The sequence below is a fragment of the Leptonychotes weddellii genome, chromosome 12, assembly GCF_054177405.1.
Source record: "Leptonychotes weddellii isolate Sample4059 chromosome 12, ASM5417740v2, whole genome shotgun sequence".
NCBI classification, from domain to species: Eukaryota; Metazoa; Chordata; class Mammalia; order Carnivora; family Phocidae; genus Leptonychotes; species Leptonychotes weddellii.
In genome coordinates this window covers 5,041,833-5,056,299 of record NC_138380.1, presented here as the reverse complement: position 1 = coordinate 5,056,299, position 14,467 = coordinate 5,041,833, and the positions used below count along the sequence as shown (strand labels likewise).

General features: G+C 46.9%; 1 protein-coding gene across 2 annotated transcripts in view; it reads right to left on the bottom strand.

Annotated features, from left to right (window-relative positions):
- Positions 1-956: 956 nt before the first annotated feature.
- The window catches only part of LOC102748583 (5'-AMP-activated protein kinase subunit gamma-2-like), a 204,899-nt gene continuing 191,388 nt past the window's right edge, over positions 957-14,467 (bottom strand). For both annotated transcript variants that reach the window (XM_081799835.1, XM_081799834.1), the window contains exon 5: positions 957-6,651. In XM_081799835.1, coding sequence (XP_081655961.1) covers positions 6,253-6,651 — 399 coding nt within the window. In that variant the 3' untranslated portion in view covers positions 957-6,252. The remainder of the gene's footprint in view (positions 6,652-14,467) is intronic.

The following is a 14,467-nucleotide window of genomic DNA, read 5'->3' as shown; positions in this document are numbered from 1 at the left end:
CGGGGTGTCTGCTCGGGCATCGCCAGTCACGAAGCATCGTGGTGATTAAACACATGGGGTTCAAACCCTGGGCAACAGGCCCCAGGGTCCGTAAGGCGACAGCAGCGAGCGAGGCCGTGGAACACGAAGGCCCACGAGCAAACGTCCGGTGCTCGAGAAAGAACAGTAAAGACCGTCGAGGAGACACGGCCACCCGCCGGCTGTGCGTGAGGGGCCTGCAAGGGTGCTCTGGGGCGCGGGCAGAGGCCGTCCCTGCGGACCGTCACGAAGGGCTCAAAGCAAGAGGAGGCGTGACAGGTGTCCAGTGGAGTCTGCACAACGCACACACTGGCAAGCACCTCGTGGGCTCAGGCGGAAGCGAGGTATGGGCGGTGGGAAAACAGAAAGAGGATTTCCGAATAAAAGACGATTTCGTGCTGGTTACGCACACTGGCTCACAGCACAGGACTGTGTTTGAATCCTGCTTCTCCACCTTCCTCGATACGGCCCTGAGGTCATTTATTTCTCCTCTGACTTTTTTTTTTTTTTAAAGATTTTATTTATTTATTTGAGAGAGAGAGAATGAGAGAGAACACATGAGAGGGGGGAGGGTCAGAGGGAGAAGCAGGCTCCCCGTCGAGCAGGGAGCCCGATGCGGGACTCGATCCCGGGACTCCAGGATCATGACCTGAGCCGAAGGCAGTCGCTCAACCAACTGAGCCACCCAGGCACCCTCTCTTCTGACTTTCTTGACCCTCTATAAAACAGGGATGATAAAAATGTTTACCTCTCAAGGCTGCTCTGAGGGTTTGATAAATGTGAACACAGTACTCGATACGCTTCATACAGGCTGGTTCTGAGAACCACAAAAAAGGGATATAAAAAATCTTCCATTTCTTTCAAGTAAACTCCAAATGCTCTGTAGTATTGAGTTTCCCCTCTTTAAAACCTACAGGTGAAACTTAAAGTCACAGAGATGCTGTATAATATCTTTCGGGGACTCTGCGGCCCACACAGAGCTGTAGGCTGGGCCCATCCCCGGCCACCGCCCCGCCGTGTGAATCGCGGGTCTGGACTATGGCCCGCGCACTGGTGGGGTCGGAGCTGAGTGCCACCCAGGAGCAGGCAAAGTCAGTCTTGAGAGGGAAGGTCATGGAGATCCATCCGTCATGGAGAGATGCACGCAGAATGCTGCCTCAGCTCCCGATGACTTTCCAGTTACTTGTGAAGCCTGGAGACAGGCCCCTCCCTCCAATGCCCCCCAGTCTTCTGCACTCTCCTCTTTATTTCAAGTAGTCAAGATCTTTCCATTTCAGGAAACAAAACCTCCCCAGTCTACAAGATGACTACTCTATCTCATCAAATCTGAGATACCATCAAATGTCAAGCTACAGCCTGACTTCAGAGATATGAAAACGCATACTTTAAAATCTATTAAATATGGCAAGTTTTTAAGTATGGGGCCAGCTGGAGAAGAAAAATTTTAATTGTAAATGTTTCATAAAAGTGTAACTACTTTTATAATTAAGAGAAAATCTCTTGTCTAAGGTGAGGATATAAACTCAGTAGGGAAGCACAGAGTTTGGATGATAGATTATCAGAGCCTTCCAATAATCTATAATAATCTTATCATTACGGAGGAGCGGCGGAGGGGTGAGGACAAGCCTGTCACAGGGGCCTCTCTACCACCAGAGGTCAGCACTCCTCACATCAGCGCCAGCGCCGACCAAGTGGACTCAGCTGAGCCTCACTGAGCAGCGGCTCTAGGGGCTGGTGATAAAGGGGGTGCGGGGATGCTCTGTAGTTACCACAAACACACAGACAATTCTCCCTGAAGTCAGAGCAGTGTTCCTCAAACTTTTTCACCGTCCAATCCCCCTCTGAAACTTTCTTCTTATACATTTTCCCTCTTAACTGTCCCTCCCCCATGAAATTTTAATACCACAGATACACTGTGTATCTGTTCATGTACTGTGGCCCTCTGGAGAGCCACAAACCACTGTAACATCTAAGATCTTCTGTCCCCTGACAAGAACCAAGCTTTGCTCACTTTGCTCCCCAGCTCAGAATGAATGAGTTTGAGTGGGCACAAAATTTTGGTTCTCTTTATAGGGTGGCTGGTAGTTGCTTTAGGCCATATTTTTGAATTAGAAGGAAAAGTTCAAGTTCACCAAGTGCCAGGCCTTGTTTTAGACAGAAAACTCACAACGACAGCAGCAACAAAACAAGCCGGCAAAGCCCCAAGAGACTGTGGATTATCTGAGGATGCAGCTACTTCATTACCAAATTGGGCCTAAAACTCTGAGAATCTTGACTGAAAAATAATGGCTTCCCTCCTAAAAAAGGTGGCCCCTGTTTCTTACATACTTTTGATCCGCGCAGGCTCGGTTGACCAGCCTTGCTAGAAAAATGAGTTGGAGGTGAGTTCTGAAGATTACGCTTTGGAAAATGCTGTGAGGGTGAAGAAGGACAGCCAGGACAGCAAGGGTGGTCTGGGATCAGGGAAGAGTCAGATGGCAAGGTAAGAGGGGAGAAGCTGGCGGGAGAGCCAGCTAAGTGGGACGAGACATCCACAGCAAGCTACTGAAAACCTGAACTCAGTGAAGAGTCCGTGACAGCTGAAGGGACAAGAGGGAAGCTGGGAGATAACACACATAGCTCCAAGGGGCTGTTACATTCTTGAAGTGGTGCCAGAATTATAGATTCACTAATCACGAATGAATGGCTGGCACTTACCTACTTCGGAAAGCATTCCTGGGCTGTGTTTAGGTCCCTACGAAGTACTTGTGCTTGGTCCCGCCATTAACTAAGTCCAAGACAATTAATCCTGATAAAAACGAACATAACTATGATTGACATGTGAATAAAAAACTGGAAAAGCAAACACATCCAGTGATTGCTATGGGTGAGGCACTGTTCTCATCACTTTGCATACGCAGAACCATGGAGGCCTCCCAACACTCCCATAAAGTAACATTTACGGAGATGCTGTCCTCACTAGGAGTCCCAACACTGCTGAGCACCTACGATGCGCCAGCCATCTCAGGCACGGGGAACAGCAAGACGGATTGTGAAAGACGCACAGAAGGGATTTAGGGGGACGGCCTCAAAGAGAGGGCAACATCTGGGCAGAGCGGTGATGCATCAGTAAGATTGGCAGGAGGGAGACAGAGGAAGAGGAGGTCTTGCCCACAATATGATGGGACATCCAATGTACAGAGACCACGAGAGGTACACAGAACAGGGGTCTGGCCAACTACACCTGGGAGCCAAATCTGGCCTGCTTTGTATTTAATTTAATTTACTTATTTATTTAAAAGATTTTATTTATTTCACAGAGAGAGAAAGAAAGCAAGCACAGGCAGGGGGAATGGCAGGCAGAGGGAGAACCAGGCTCCCCGTCGAGCAGGGAGCCGGATGCGGGGCTCAATCCTAGAATCCCGGGATCATGACCTGAGCCGAAGGCAGACGCTTAACCAACTGAGCCACCCAGGCGCCCCACCGGCCTGCTTTTTAAATAAAGTTTCACTGGAGTGTAGTCTGTTGGATTGAGTTTGGTCTTCCGTGGCTTTCTGCCTAGCTAGCTGCTGCACGGGCAAGCTGGGGAGTCGTGACAGAGACAGAGACCATCTGGCCCTTTGCAGAAGTTTGCCGAGGCCTGTTCTAGAGCCTTGTTCTTCACAGAGGGGTCTATGAAGCAGCAGCACTGGGAAGCTTGGCAGAAATGCAGACTCTCAGGTCCCCCCCTCACCCCCCAGACCCCCAGAATTAGTATCTGCCTCTTAAAAAGATCTCTGGTGATTTCTGGCACAGAACACTCTCTGATCACTGGTGTGTATGGCTGGGAGGAGGCGGTGAGGCTGCAGACGAAGAGAAGCACGCACTTATCCTATATATAGACGGGAGACAGTGGTAAAGATTTTCCCGTAAAGGAGTGGTCCCTCCGTCAGAGTGTAATAAGGAGAAGGGCTGGCAGCAGAGAGTGGGCAGGCCACTGGTGTCAGAACCCAGGCAAAAGATGACCGTGACCAGGCATGGTGATTCGTGGTACAGCTTTTTCCTCCTTCCCAGAAGCAAATGACATTTTAAAAGATGACTCTGACTTCACCAGTGCCCCCAAACTGTTTCTAACAAATATAGTATCAATTATAATTTATTAGGAAACAGAAAAATACTTGATAACAAAAATATTAGTCATCATGTGTTTCTGTGTGTAGCAAATATATCTCCATCTAAGCAATGTGTCCAGAGTGCAAGGCATACATACGTTACAACATTAATTGGATAAGAAGGAAATTTAAAGATTTGATGAGGATCTATTCAACAGTTATCTATCACGTAGGCTGCTAACACCTCAGTTCACAGGATATTTAAAGGTGTAATGGCTTAAACTGTTAGGACTCCCCCCCCCACACCCCCAAATAAATGTAAGATTCTGCTTGATATTCAGTTTTTCCATACCATGGATGAATAAGCAATATAAAGTTCAAAAGAAACAAAGCAGCATTTTAGACAACCACGCCAACACTGGTTCTTCTTCCAGCTCTGCTAACGGCTTCCAAGCGAGTGCTTAACATTCTGCCTCCTTAAAAATCTAGAAAAGTTTGACAGGGTTATTTGTGGGATTCAGCATGCTTTAAAGTAATGACAGCAATATAGATAAAAATAGATGGAAGAAAACAGGAAATCCCTTTCTTAGATGCTTAGGTTTAATACTTCGCATTCATTATGTTGGCAGAAACAATGAAAAGAAACAAGGCTTGTGTATCAGCTTTGAGAAATACAACATAATTAAATCAATAAATCTCAAGTAAGAAACCGCCCCCCCCATCAAATCCATGTTGAGAACAATCTCTATATTAAGATTCATTAATAATAAAAGCCTTAAAAAGTCCATGAATTCAGTAAAGTGGTTAATAGCACTTAAAATATAATAGTAACATTTCCAGAGCACTTACTGTGGGTCTACACTGTATTACCACTCCACAAATTATCTCATTTAATCCTCAACACACCCCAGTATTAGCTCCATTTTATAAAAAGGGAAAGTAAGGCACAGAAGAGTTCAGTAACTTGTCCAAAGTCACAGAGCTGAATAGGAAATGGAGCTAAGACGTGAAGCTGGGACTGTGTTCTTAACCGTAACTGCGGGCACCTTGCTAACACATCTGCTCTCCACTTTCCTCTTGCCCTCACATGAATCTGCAGAAAGTTTAAATGCAATAGACTCTCATCGTTACTGATCTCAGGGACAAAGAAAACCCCCATGGTTTAGACATTCAAAGTCTCAGTTCAAAGGGAGACACACCATATTGCCCTGTGGACAGTGGTCAAAATTTGACCTGCCACACGGAACTGATGAGTAACGGGGTGGATTCGATTTAGGATACTGGATTATTTTTCAGTAGGATAAAATGCAAATTAAGTCCCAGTAAGATTCTGAAATGTATCGTGTAACTGCTGGTTAATAATAAATACGGATGCAGACTTTTAACGATAATTACCACGCATGCATTATCTTCCAGCTAACGTATTTGTGAAATGCTGCAGGGAATGTAAAACATAAAATAAATGTAGGTACTGGCCTAATACTGTCTGGTTAACAGTCTCATCTTCGGCTGTGTATGCTTATTTAAGTGATCGCCTGACTGTCAATGAACACAAGTATTAAAGTAAAGTTGGCACAGGGCACATTCTTTGTTCCAGGAGCTTTATTCCATCAATACTCTCAGCAAAAAGACAAGTCACCAAGTAAATAACGCAAGTACACCAGGCAGTGTGGGGTTCTTTCAAAATAAACGCCTCAAATTGTCAAACGTCTTGTACGAAGTTCTTTTTCAACTTTGAGCTCATCATATTCCATCTCAAATGTCAATTCTGCCAAAAAACAAGCTTATCCCCTTCCAGTTTTAACAGTTTCAAAATAAGAGCCAGGTGAACGCTCATCTATTCCGTTTTAAAATACTAATTTTGCCAGAGAGCAAACTCGCCCCTTCATATTTTAACAGCTTCTAGACACGATCCAGGCAAGTAAGAAGAAAACAGGGCAGGAAAAAGAGAAACCGAGTGAGAGAAGAGGCGACGGAAATGATGGGAGTGACAGGGTCACCTGAACTCCAAACCAATGCACTAAGCCGCTTCTGGTGTTCCTATTTAACTTTCCCTATTAACCAGCAGACACACCCTGCTGGCGGTATTTTCGGAAACACAGATAAGGGAACCAGTCGGTGTTATTTAAAGGTAGGGGCCATCAACAGAATTTGGGGGTTACCTCTACGTGTACCGCGGCATTACAACAATTAGGCGGCATGACACCTTGCTCGCCTTCGAGTTCGGCTCGTAAGGACAAAAGGGCCGCCCATCGGTGTCGGTGCGGATGGCCGGCTTGCGCCGCTCCCCTCCCGAGCCCGGCTGGCATTCCAGCCGCGAACGGCACCCGCGGGCCACTGCAGACGTCCCCTGTGCCGGCTCGGCGTCTGCATCCCCGGCCGTGCTCGCCAGGCAGCCGGGGGCCGCACGGCCTCCGGGGCGTGAACCCCGGCGGTCCCCGCGCCCCGGCCCTCGGCGACGACACGGAGCGCGTTCCGGCGGGGGGCACTCACCTTCTTCTTCCAACTCGAATTTCTCCAGCATGCCGGCTTCCGCGGGTCCCGGGGCCGCCGCCAGCGCCGCCTGAGGAGGAGGAGGACAGGGATCAGCATGCGCTCGGCGGCGCTCGTCCCGGCCGCGGGGGCGGGGGCGCGGGGGCGCGGGGCGGGGACGCGGGGCGGGGGCGCGCGGGGCGCGGGCGGGGGCGCGCGGGGGTGCGGGCGCCGAGTGCGGGCGGGGACGCGCGGGGCCGCTGCGGGGAGGGGCCTCCGGGCCGGCGGCGGGCGGCGGGCGGCGGGCGGGATCGGAGCGGAACGGAGAGCGCGGCGCGGCCCCGGCCCGGCCTTGCCCCCGCCCGGAGGGCCGCAGGTGGCGCGGGCCGCGGCCTAACCTGCCGCCCCTCCCCGAGTGGAACGGTCCGCCCCCCCCGCCCCCCGGCGGCTTTGGTACGGACCGGCGAGGAGGAAGCGTGGGAAGAGGACCCCGAGGAGCCCGAGCAGGGCTCGCGCGACGGCGGCCGGGGCGCCCCCCTCCGGCCGCGGCCCACCTTCCCGCCACGGCCGCCGGGCGGCCATTAGCGGAGGCCCGTTTTCCCATCCTTGCCCGGCTCTCCCACCCCACCGCGCTCGTCCGCTCACCTTCCCCGCCACCCACGGCCGGCGCGTCCCCGCAGGGTTAACCTGCGCAGGTGTGGTCTCGGCCAGCCCGGGGGTGGGGCGAGAGGGGAGCGCCGCCGGGTGGGCGGGGCGACGCGGCTGGGAGAGGAGCTGGGGGCCGCGGGACCCCGGGACCCCGGAGAGGGAGATGGCACCGCACACGGGGGGTGGGGTGGGGGGGTGATTGCTTTTTTTTTAGATTTTAGATTAAACTGTCCATCCTCGTCCCCTATTTAAAAAAGAAAAAAAAAAATGTTCCGTGGGTTACACGTATTGTAGATGGACTTTGTAGCTATCGGTTTTACCCAGCCATGGAAGTCTTAATTTGCTTCCTTTCTTCACAGCTGATTCTCTAGTTTGGGTGAGCCACTGCCAAAAGCTCACACAAATCTCAGTCTGGTCCTGGCCACTCCTGTCACCCTGGATCTTGGGTATCTGAGACTCTCCTATCGACAGCTCACGTTGGCAGGCAGGGAGGCTGCCAGGGCTGCCTGAGAGAGCAGGGCCGCCGGAGAGGAGGCAGGCGCCCGACTCCCGAGGCCCTCCTGTGTGACAGCCAGTTTCTGCCCCATCTATGGCGTGCCCTTTACTCACTGCAGACTGCAGAGGCCTGACAGCGATAAGCTGATTAGGGCTGTAAAGCACCCCCCACCCACACCCACACACCCACCCCTTGAAAGGAAGCTAGTTTTACCACTCTTTCAAGCCTGGCCTGGAAAAGGAAGTACTAAAATCTCCTTTGCATTTCCTTTTTGCTCTGTCATCTCAGTTGGGCCAATCCCTGTCTTAAGCTTCTTCTTAAAAGGGGCGGGGGGGGGGCAAGGAGAGGACAAAACTAATTTTGTAAGACCTTTGGTGGTAAAAAAACAAACAAAAAACCCCAGCAAACCCTACAGCTATGTCTTCCTTAACAGCAAGAGCCTGAATGCTTGCCCTCTAAGTTCAGGAACAAGGCTACTATGCCTCTTTTCCCAGGCTACTCTTACTCAAGGTAGTACTGGAAGTTCCAGCCACCGCAGTAAGGCAATAAAGAGAAAGAAAAGGCATACAAATTGCAGAGGAAGAAATAAAATCATCCCTATGTGCAGATGACATGGTTGTCTTCATAAAAAGTTCCAAGGAATCTACTGAAAAACAAAACAAAAACAAAAAAACCCCCAAACCAAACCAAAACCTAACAACCACAACTAGAACTAGTGAGTTCAGCAAAGTCATAGGCTACAATGTCAACACACAAAAATCAATTGCATTTCTATATACTAACAATGACCATGTGTAAAGTGATATTAAAAACAATACATAATTTATAATCACTGCAAAGAAAATTAAATGTGCAGGTTTTCCCGTAAACATAAGCCTTCGTTTCCTTCCCAGTGCAGAAGGGATCCACACTTGAGAAACCATGTGCAAGATCTGTATGCTGAAAATTACAATATGTGATTGCAATGAAAGAAGACCTAAAGAAATGGAGAGACATCTCATGTTAATGTTTTGGAAGACCCAAATTAGTAAGGATGTCAGTTCTCCCCCAGACTGATCTCTACGTTTAATGCAATTCCTACCAAAATCCTAACAAGATTTTCTGTAGACAAGATGAGCTTATTCTGAAATTTATACAGAAAGGCATAGGCTGGAGAGTAGCTAAAACAATCTTGAAAATGAACGAAGGGGGAGTAATCAAGACATTGTGGTACTGGTAGGGGGACAGACACAATAATCAAAAGAAACAAATAGGGAATCTAGAAATAGACCCACAGAAGTATATCGAACTGTTGTTTGAGGAAGGTGCAAAAACAGTGGTGTTGGAGCAAAGCTTGATAGGCAAAAAAATAAACCTTCACATAAGCCTCACATCTTATACAAAAATGAGCTCAAGTTGGGTCATGGACTTGAAAATAAGATGTAAAACTATACAACTTGTAGGAAAAAAAAATCTTTGGGATCTCCTAGGCAAAGAGTAAGACTTGATATCAAGAGCATGATCCATAAAAGGTAAAATGAACAAATTGGACCTCATTAAAATTAGAAATGTTTGCTCTGTGGCAGACCCTGTTAAGAAGATGAAAGGACAAGAGACAGAGTGGGAGAAAATACTTGTAAAACCACACAGCCAACAAATGACTAGCGTCGGGTATATGTCAAGACCTTTCAAAACTCAATAATAGAAAAATAAAAGTCAGAATTCAGAATATGGGCAAAAGATATGAAGAGACACTTCACTGAAAAAGATGAATGGCAGTAAGCACATGAAAAGATGTTCAACAACATCAGCCATTAGGGAAATACAGATTAAAACCACAGTAAGCTGTGACCACACGCCTATTAGAATGGCCAAAATAAAAACAATGAGCAACACCAAATGCTGGTGAGGATGACGAGAAACAGGATCCCTTCTGCATCGCTGTGGGGACAGGAAGTCGCACCACAGCTCTGGAAAACAACCTGGTAGTTTTTTATGAAACCACACATACAGTTGCCATATGACACATCATTTGCCATCTTGGGCATTTATTCCGGGGAAACGAAGGCTTATGTTTACGGGAAAGCCTGTATACCATGTTTCATTTGCAATAGCCCAAACTGGAAATACCAGATGTCGTTCAGCGGGCAAATGGTTAAACAAACTACGTTACATCCCAACCATGGAATAGTCCTCAGCAACAAAAAGGAATGAACTATTGATACATACAACTACTTGCATGAATGTCCAAGGAATTAGGCTGAATGAAAAGCCAATCCCCAAAAGGTACATACTGTGTTATTCCATTTATATAGCATTCTTGAAATGACAAGATTATAGAAGTGGAGAACAGATCAGTGGGTGCAGGGGTTGGGGGGGGGGGATTGGGGACAGAGGGACCTGTGGCTATAAAAGGCAGCATGAGGGATCCTTGTGGTGATGGAACCATTCTGGATCTTCACTGAATCAATGTCACCATTCTGCTTGTGATGTACTACATTCTTTCTCCCACAAGTCAAGCCACGCTGATTTAATTGTGTGGAGAAAATAACCAATTGGGTTTTTTTTTTTTTTTTAAAGATTACTTATTTATTTACTTGAGAGAGAGAGCACAGGTGGGTGGACGGGCAGAGGGAGAGGGAGAAGCAGACTTCCTGCTGAGCAGGGAGCCCGATGCAGGGCACAATCCCAGGACCCTGGGAACATGACCTGAGCCAAAGGCAGACACTTAACCAACTGAGCCACCTAGGCACTCCGATATTGGGTTAATTTAAAAAAAAAAAAATCTTTATTGAGGGGCGCCTGAGTGGTGTAGTAAGTTGAGCATCCAATTTGTTTAAGCTCAGGTCCTGATCTCAGGGTCCAGTGTGGAGTCTGCTTGAGATTCTCTCTCCCTCTCTCTCTGCCCCTCCTGCTCATGCACTCTCTCTTTCAAATAAACAAATCTTTAAAAAAAAATCTTTATTGAGATAGGATTCACATACCATAAAATACGTCTTCAGTATATTCATAGAGTTGTGCAACCATCTCTGTTTCCAACATTTCATCATCCCAAAGAGAAACCCTGTAACCTCTAGTGGTCACTGCCTATCACTCCCTTAACCCCTATTCCCAGCCCTAGGCAACTAACCTATTTTCTGTCTCCATAGATTTGCCTATTCTGGCCATTTCATAGAAATTTAATCATATAATATGTGGTCTTTTATCTCTAGCTCCTTTCACTCAGCATACTGTTTTCAAGGTTCATCCACTTTCTAACATGGATCAACACTTCCTTTCTTTTTATTGCTGAATAATATTCCATTGTATGCATATACCACATTTTGCTTATCCATTCATCAGTTGAAGGGTATTTAGGTGTTCTTCCCGTTTTGACTATTGTGAATATTGCTGCTACAAACATTCAACTACAAGGATCTGTGCGGACATATGTTTTCATTTCTCTTGGGTATAGACCCAGGAATGGAATTTCTGGGTCATATGGTAACTCTATATTTAACATTTTGAGAAACTGCCAAACTGTTTTCCACAGAAGCTGCACCTTTTTAAATTTTCACTAGCAATGTGTGAGGGTTTCAATTTCTCCTGCACTCTAGTTTTGCAAGATGTTACCATTGGGGGAAACTAGGTGGAGGGCACTCATCTCTTACAACTAACTGAATGTGAATCTACAATGAGCTCAAAATAAAAAGCTTAATTAAAAAAAAAAAAGCACGGGGGTACATAGTGGAAGTGTCAATCAACCTCATTTTTGAAAAATCTATGTTTTAATTTCTTGTAGTAATTCTGGTATAATTGTAAAAACAAATCCCTAATTGGTGTTTATTGGGAGCACCATCAATTTCACCTATAATCCGGATGAGTTGGGTTTTTTTTGGGAGGCAGAAATGGGCCATAAACAGGAATATGTGTGTCTGGAGGCAGTGAGCGTGCAAACGTGGTCCTCAGACTAAAAAGTCCTGTACCCATTGCTGTGGAAGTTGGGAGAGAATGGAAATTAAAACAAATTACTCTGAGTTTCTCAGGCTTCACTCCACTTGATCATGGGTGTGCAGGAGAAGACAGAAATAAAAACGTTCCTGTATTATAGGTTAGCGAGGCAGAATTTTTTTCCGGAGCTTACTTTCACTTGGTGAGACATCTCAGGGATTAAACTGCTCTCTGTAATACACCAGGTCATTTTCAGGAATTTGAGGGTCTGCCGAGCGTTTCAGGCATGCATATACATGTCGACAGGGTCAAATGCGCGATGGATTAGTTAGCACAAATAATTTAAAGTTGGGGGCTGTCAGTTGCCCTGTCGTGGTGATATTTTAGGTGATGTTTTCTTAAAATCTCAACTGACTTATATGCCAGGCTCCATGTGAGCTATTTCAGGGAGACGGGGAAGCCAGGAAAGAGAAGGGTTTGGGCAACGTGCTGCATGCAGAGAAGGGGTTTGCATGTGTGATGCCATCTCATCTCTCTTGAGAACTAAACTGGCAGATCATAGTCGAGAGGAGACGGGTTTTCCTAGCTGGGCCTCGTGCAGATCGCAGTATTTCTACCCGTATTCTATAGGCTTCTGCAGCGGGTCTGGGCGGCCAACCTCCAGCGTGATGGGAGGGAGCAGGAGGCTGGAGTTGAACTTTATCGACAGGATGCCTGAAAACCATGGAACCATTACCAGTATGACTTGCTGGTTGGTGAGAAATGCTAAATTATTAAGGTTCGTCTTACATAACTGTGCCTAGGTGTATTCTGAACGACCATCGGACAGGAAAACCTATTCATGAAATGACTGCCAAAAAAGCTTTCCTTGAGGCACTGAGGTCGGATATGACTTCACTTTACCTTTTATTTTATCTTAAATAGCTTCTGCAAGAAGTAAATCAACCTTAAATACTGGATAAGTAGCTCCTGAATAATTTAGCGTGTGGAAACCTGCAGCTCTGCCGTTCCCGCACCTCCCCACCCCCACCCCCACTGTCTTCTTTGAACAAAGGCGTCCTCTGTGTGGAAGAGGAGGTAGGACGGGGCGCCCACCAGTGCCAGGACAGGAGCTGCCTGTTCTGCGACTTGCTCGGCTCTCGGACCAGCTTTGACTCTCCCTCCTCTGCGCGGACTACTTCCAAGCCTCAATCACAAGCTCCCAGCAAGCCTGAGCTCGGGACTTCTTCCTGGTGGTGTCCTGGAATTTTCTATGGACAACTCAAACTCATCCCTCGAAAGTAGCCCTGAGTCCTCTCCACCTGTCTTCCTGTCCTCAGAGGCCGCCCCCCTGGTCTCCATCTCTGCTGCAATGCTCAGCTGGGCTTCCCCTGTCTCATCTCATCTCGTGCTGGAGCCAGACTGACCTTTTAAACATACAGCCTTGTTCCTGTTACCCCCCGTTAGAACTATTCAATGGCTCTAGGGACCTTTAGGGATGCCTTGTGAGCTCCTTAGTGCAGAGCAGGGGTCGGATCCTTTCATTTCTTCATCTTATCTTGCCAATTTTCTCTGCGTCCCCCGCGCTTAGGCTCCGAGCACTAAGGGTTTGATCATTCTGGCCTCCCTCCCTACTTCTGACACTTGGCTAGTTCTCCCCATTCCTTTAAGAATGAGTCTTAAGGAGGAAGGCTCAGCCTTCACCAGGAAGCACTTCCTGATTCTTGACCTCTTCTACAGCTCACCTGGTTAACTGCTTCTCTTAACCCACCTATTTCTTTCTATGAGGACTTAACACAGGGTTGGGATTTACTTTGCTGTTTCCCCAAATCCCGTAATCTCTGAAGACTGATCATCTTTCTATCTCCTGTGCCTGGCACATAGTAGGCGTTCCAAAAATAATTGAGTGAAGTGAATTGTTCATTCTTAGCAAATCAGAAAACGTGGCAGGTAAACAATTGATTTTGATAGCATCAATGGGCTCAGAGATGATTTCATTCCATTTACTCATGTTTCTTCTGGACCTCATTCCTATTTACCAATGCTTATAGCTGCTTTCCCTTGAGCAATGGAACTGACATTTAGAAGAAAAAACAAAGTGCCTGTGCTAAGTAAGAAGGGGTTGCAGGAAACATTTTTATTTTAATAGACTCCCTCCGAGGATGAGACTTGTCCACAGCACTCCACATCCTGGTTTGGAAATCGGTGGGGAGCTCAGCCAGCTCTGGTCCCCACCCCATAGCTTTAATTTCTGTTAAGTGAAAACAATTAACTTTTTTAAAGTGGTGTAGAGATTTGATAAAAACTCAAAAACTTAAAATATTTGACAGTATAACTATTAGTTCTTCTGATCAATTTCAATCAGTGTATTTGGAGAAAAGGTTTTATTCATTTTGATAGTTTTCCAAATAACAATTTCAGATGCTACCAAATAAACTTGGTTCCTTCCTAACATTTACGTATGATTGCCTTTAGAGAGCATCTATTCCACAATATTTTTTTCAGAGTGGTAACCAATTTTACAGTTAAAGTCTGCTGAAAATCTGTTTCAGACGATTAAATAAGAGATGAAGAAAATGAACTAAACAAACAAAAAAAGTCCCTTTTGCCTGGATTCTTTCTGTTAAACTATCTTCTAACTTCCAAAAAGTAGACAATGTTAAGATTTTGAAGACAGGGGCGCCTGGGTGGCTCAGTTGGTTAAGCAACTGCCTTCGGCTCAGGTCATGATCCTGGAGTCCCGGGATCGAGTCCCGCATCGGGCTCCCTGCTCGGCGGGGAGCCTGCTTCTCCCTCTGACCCTCCCCCCTCTCATGTGCTCTCTGTCTCTCTCATTCTCTCTGTCTCAAATAAATAAATAAAATCTTAAAAAAAA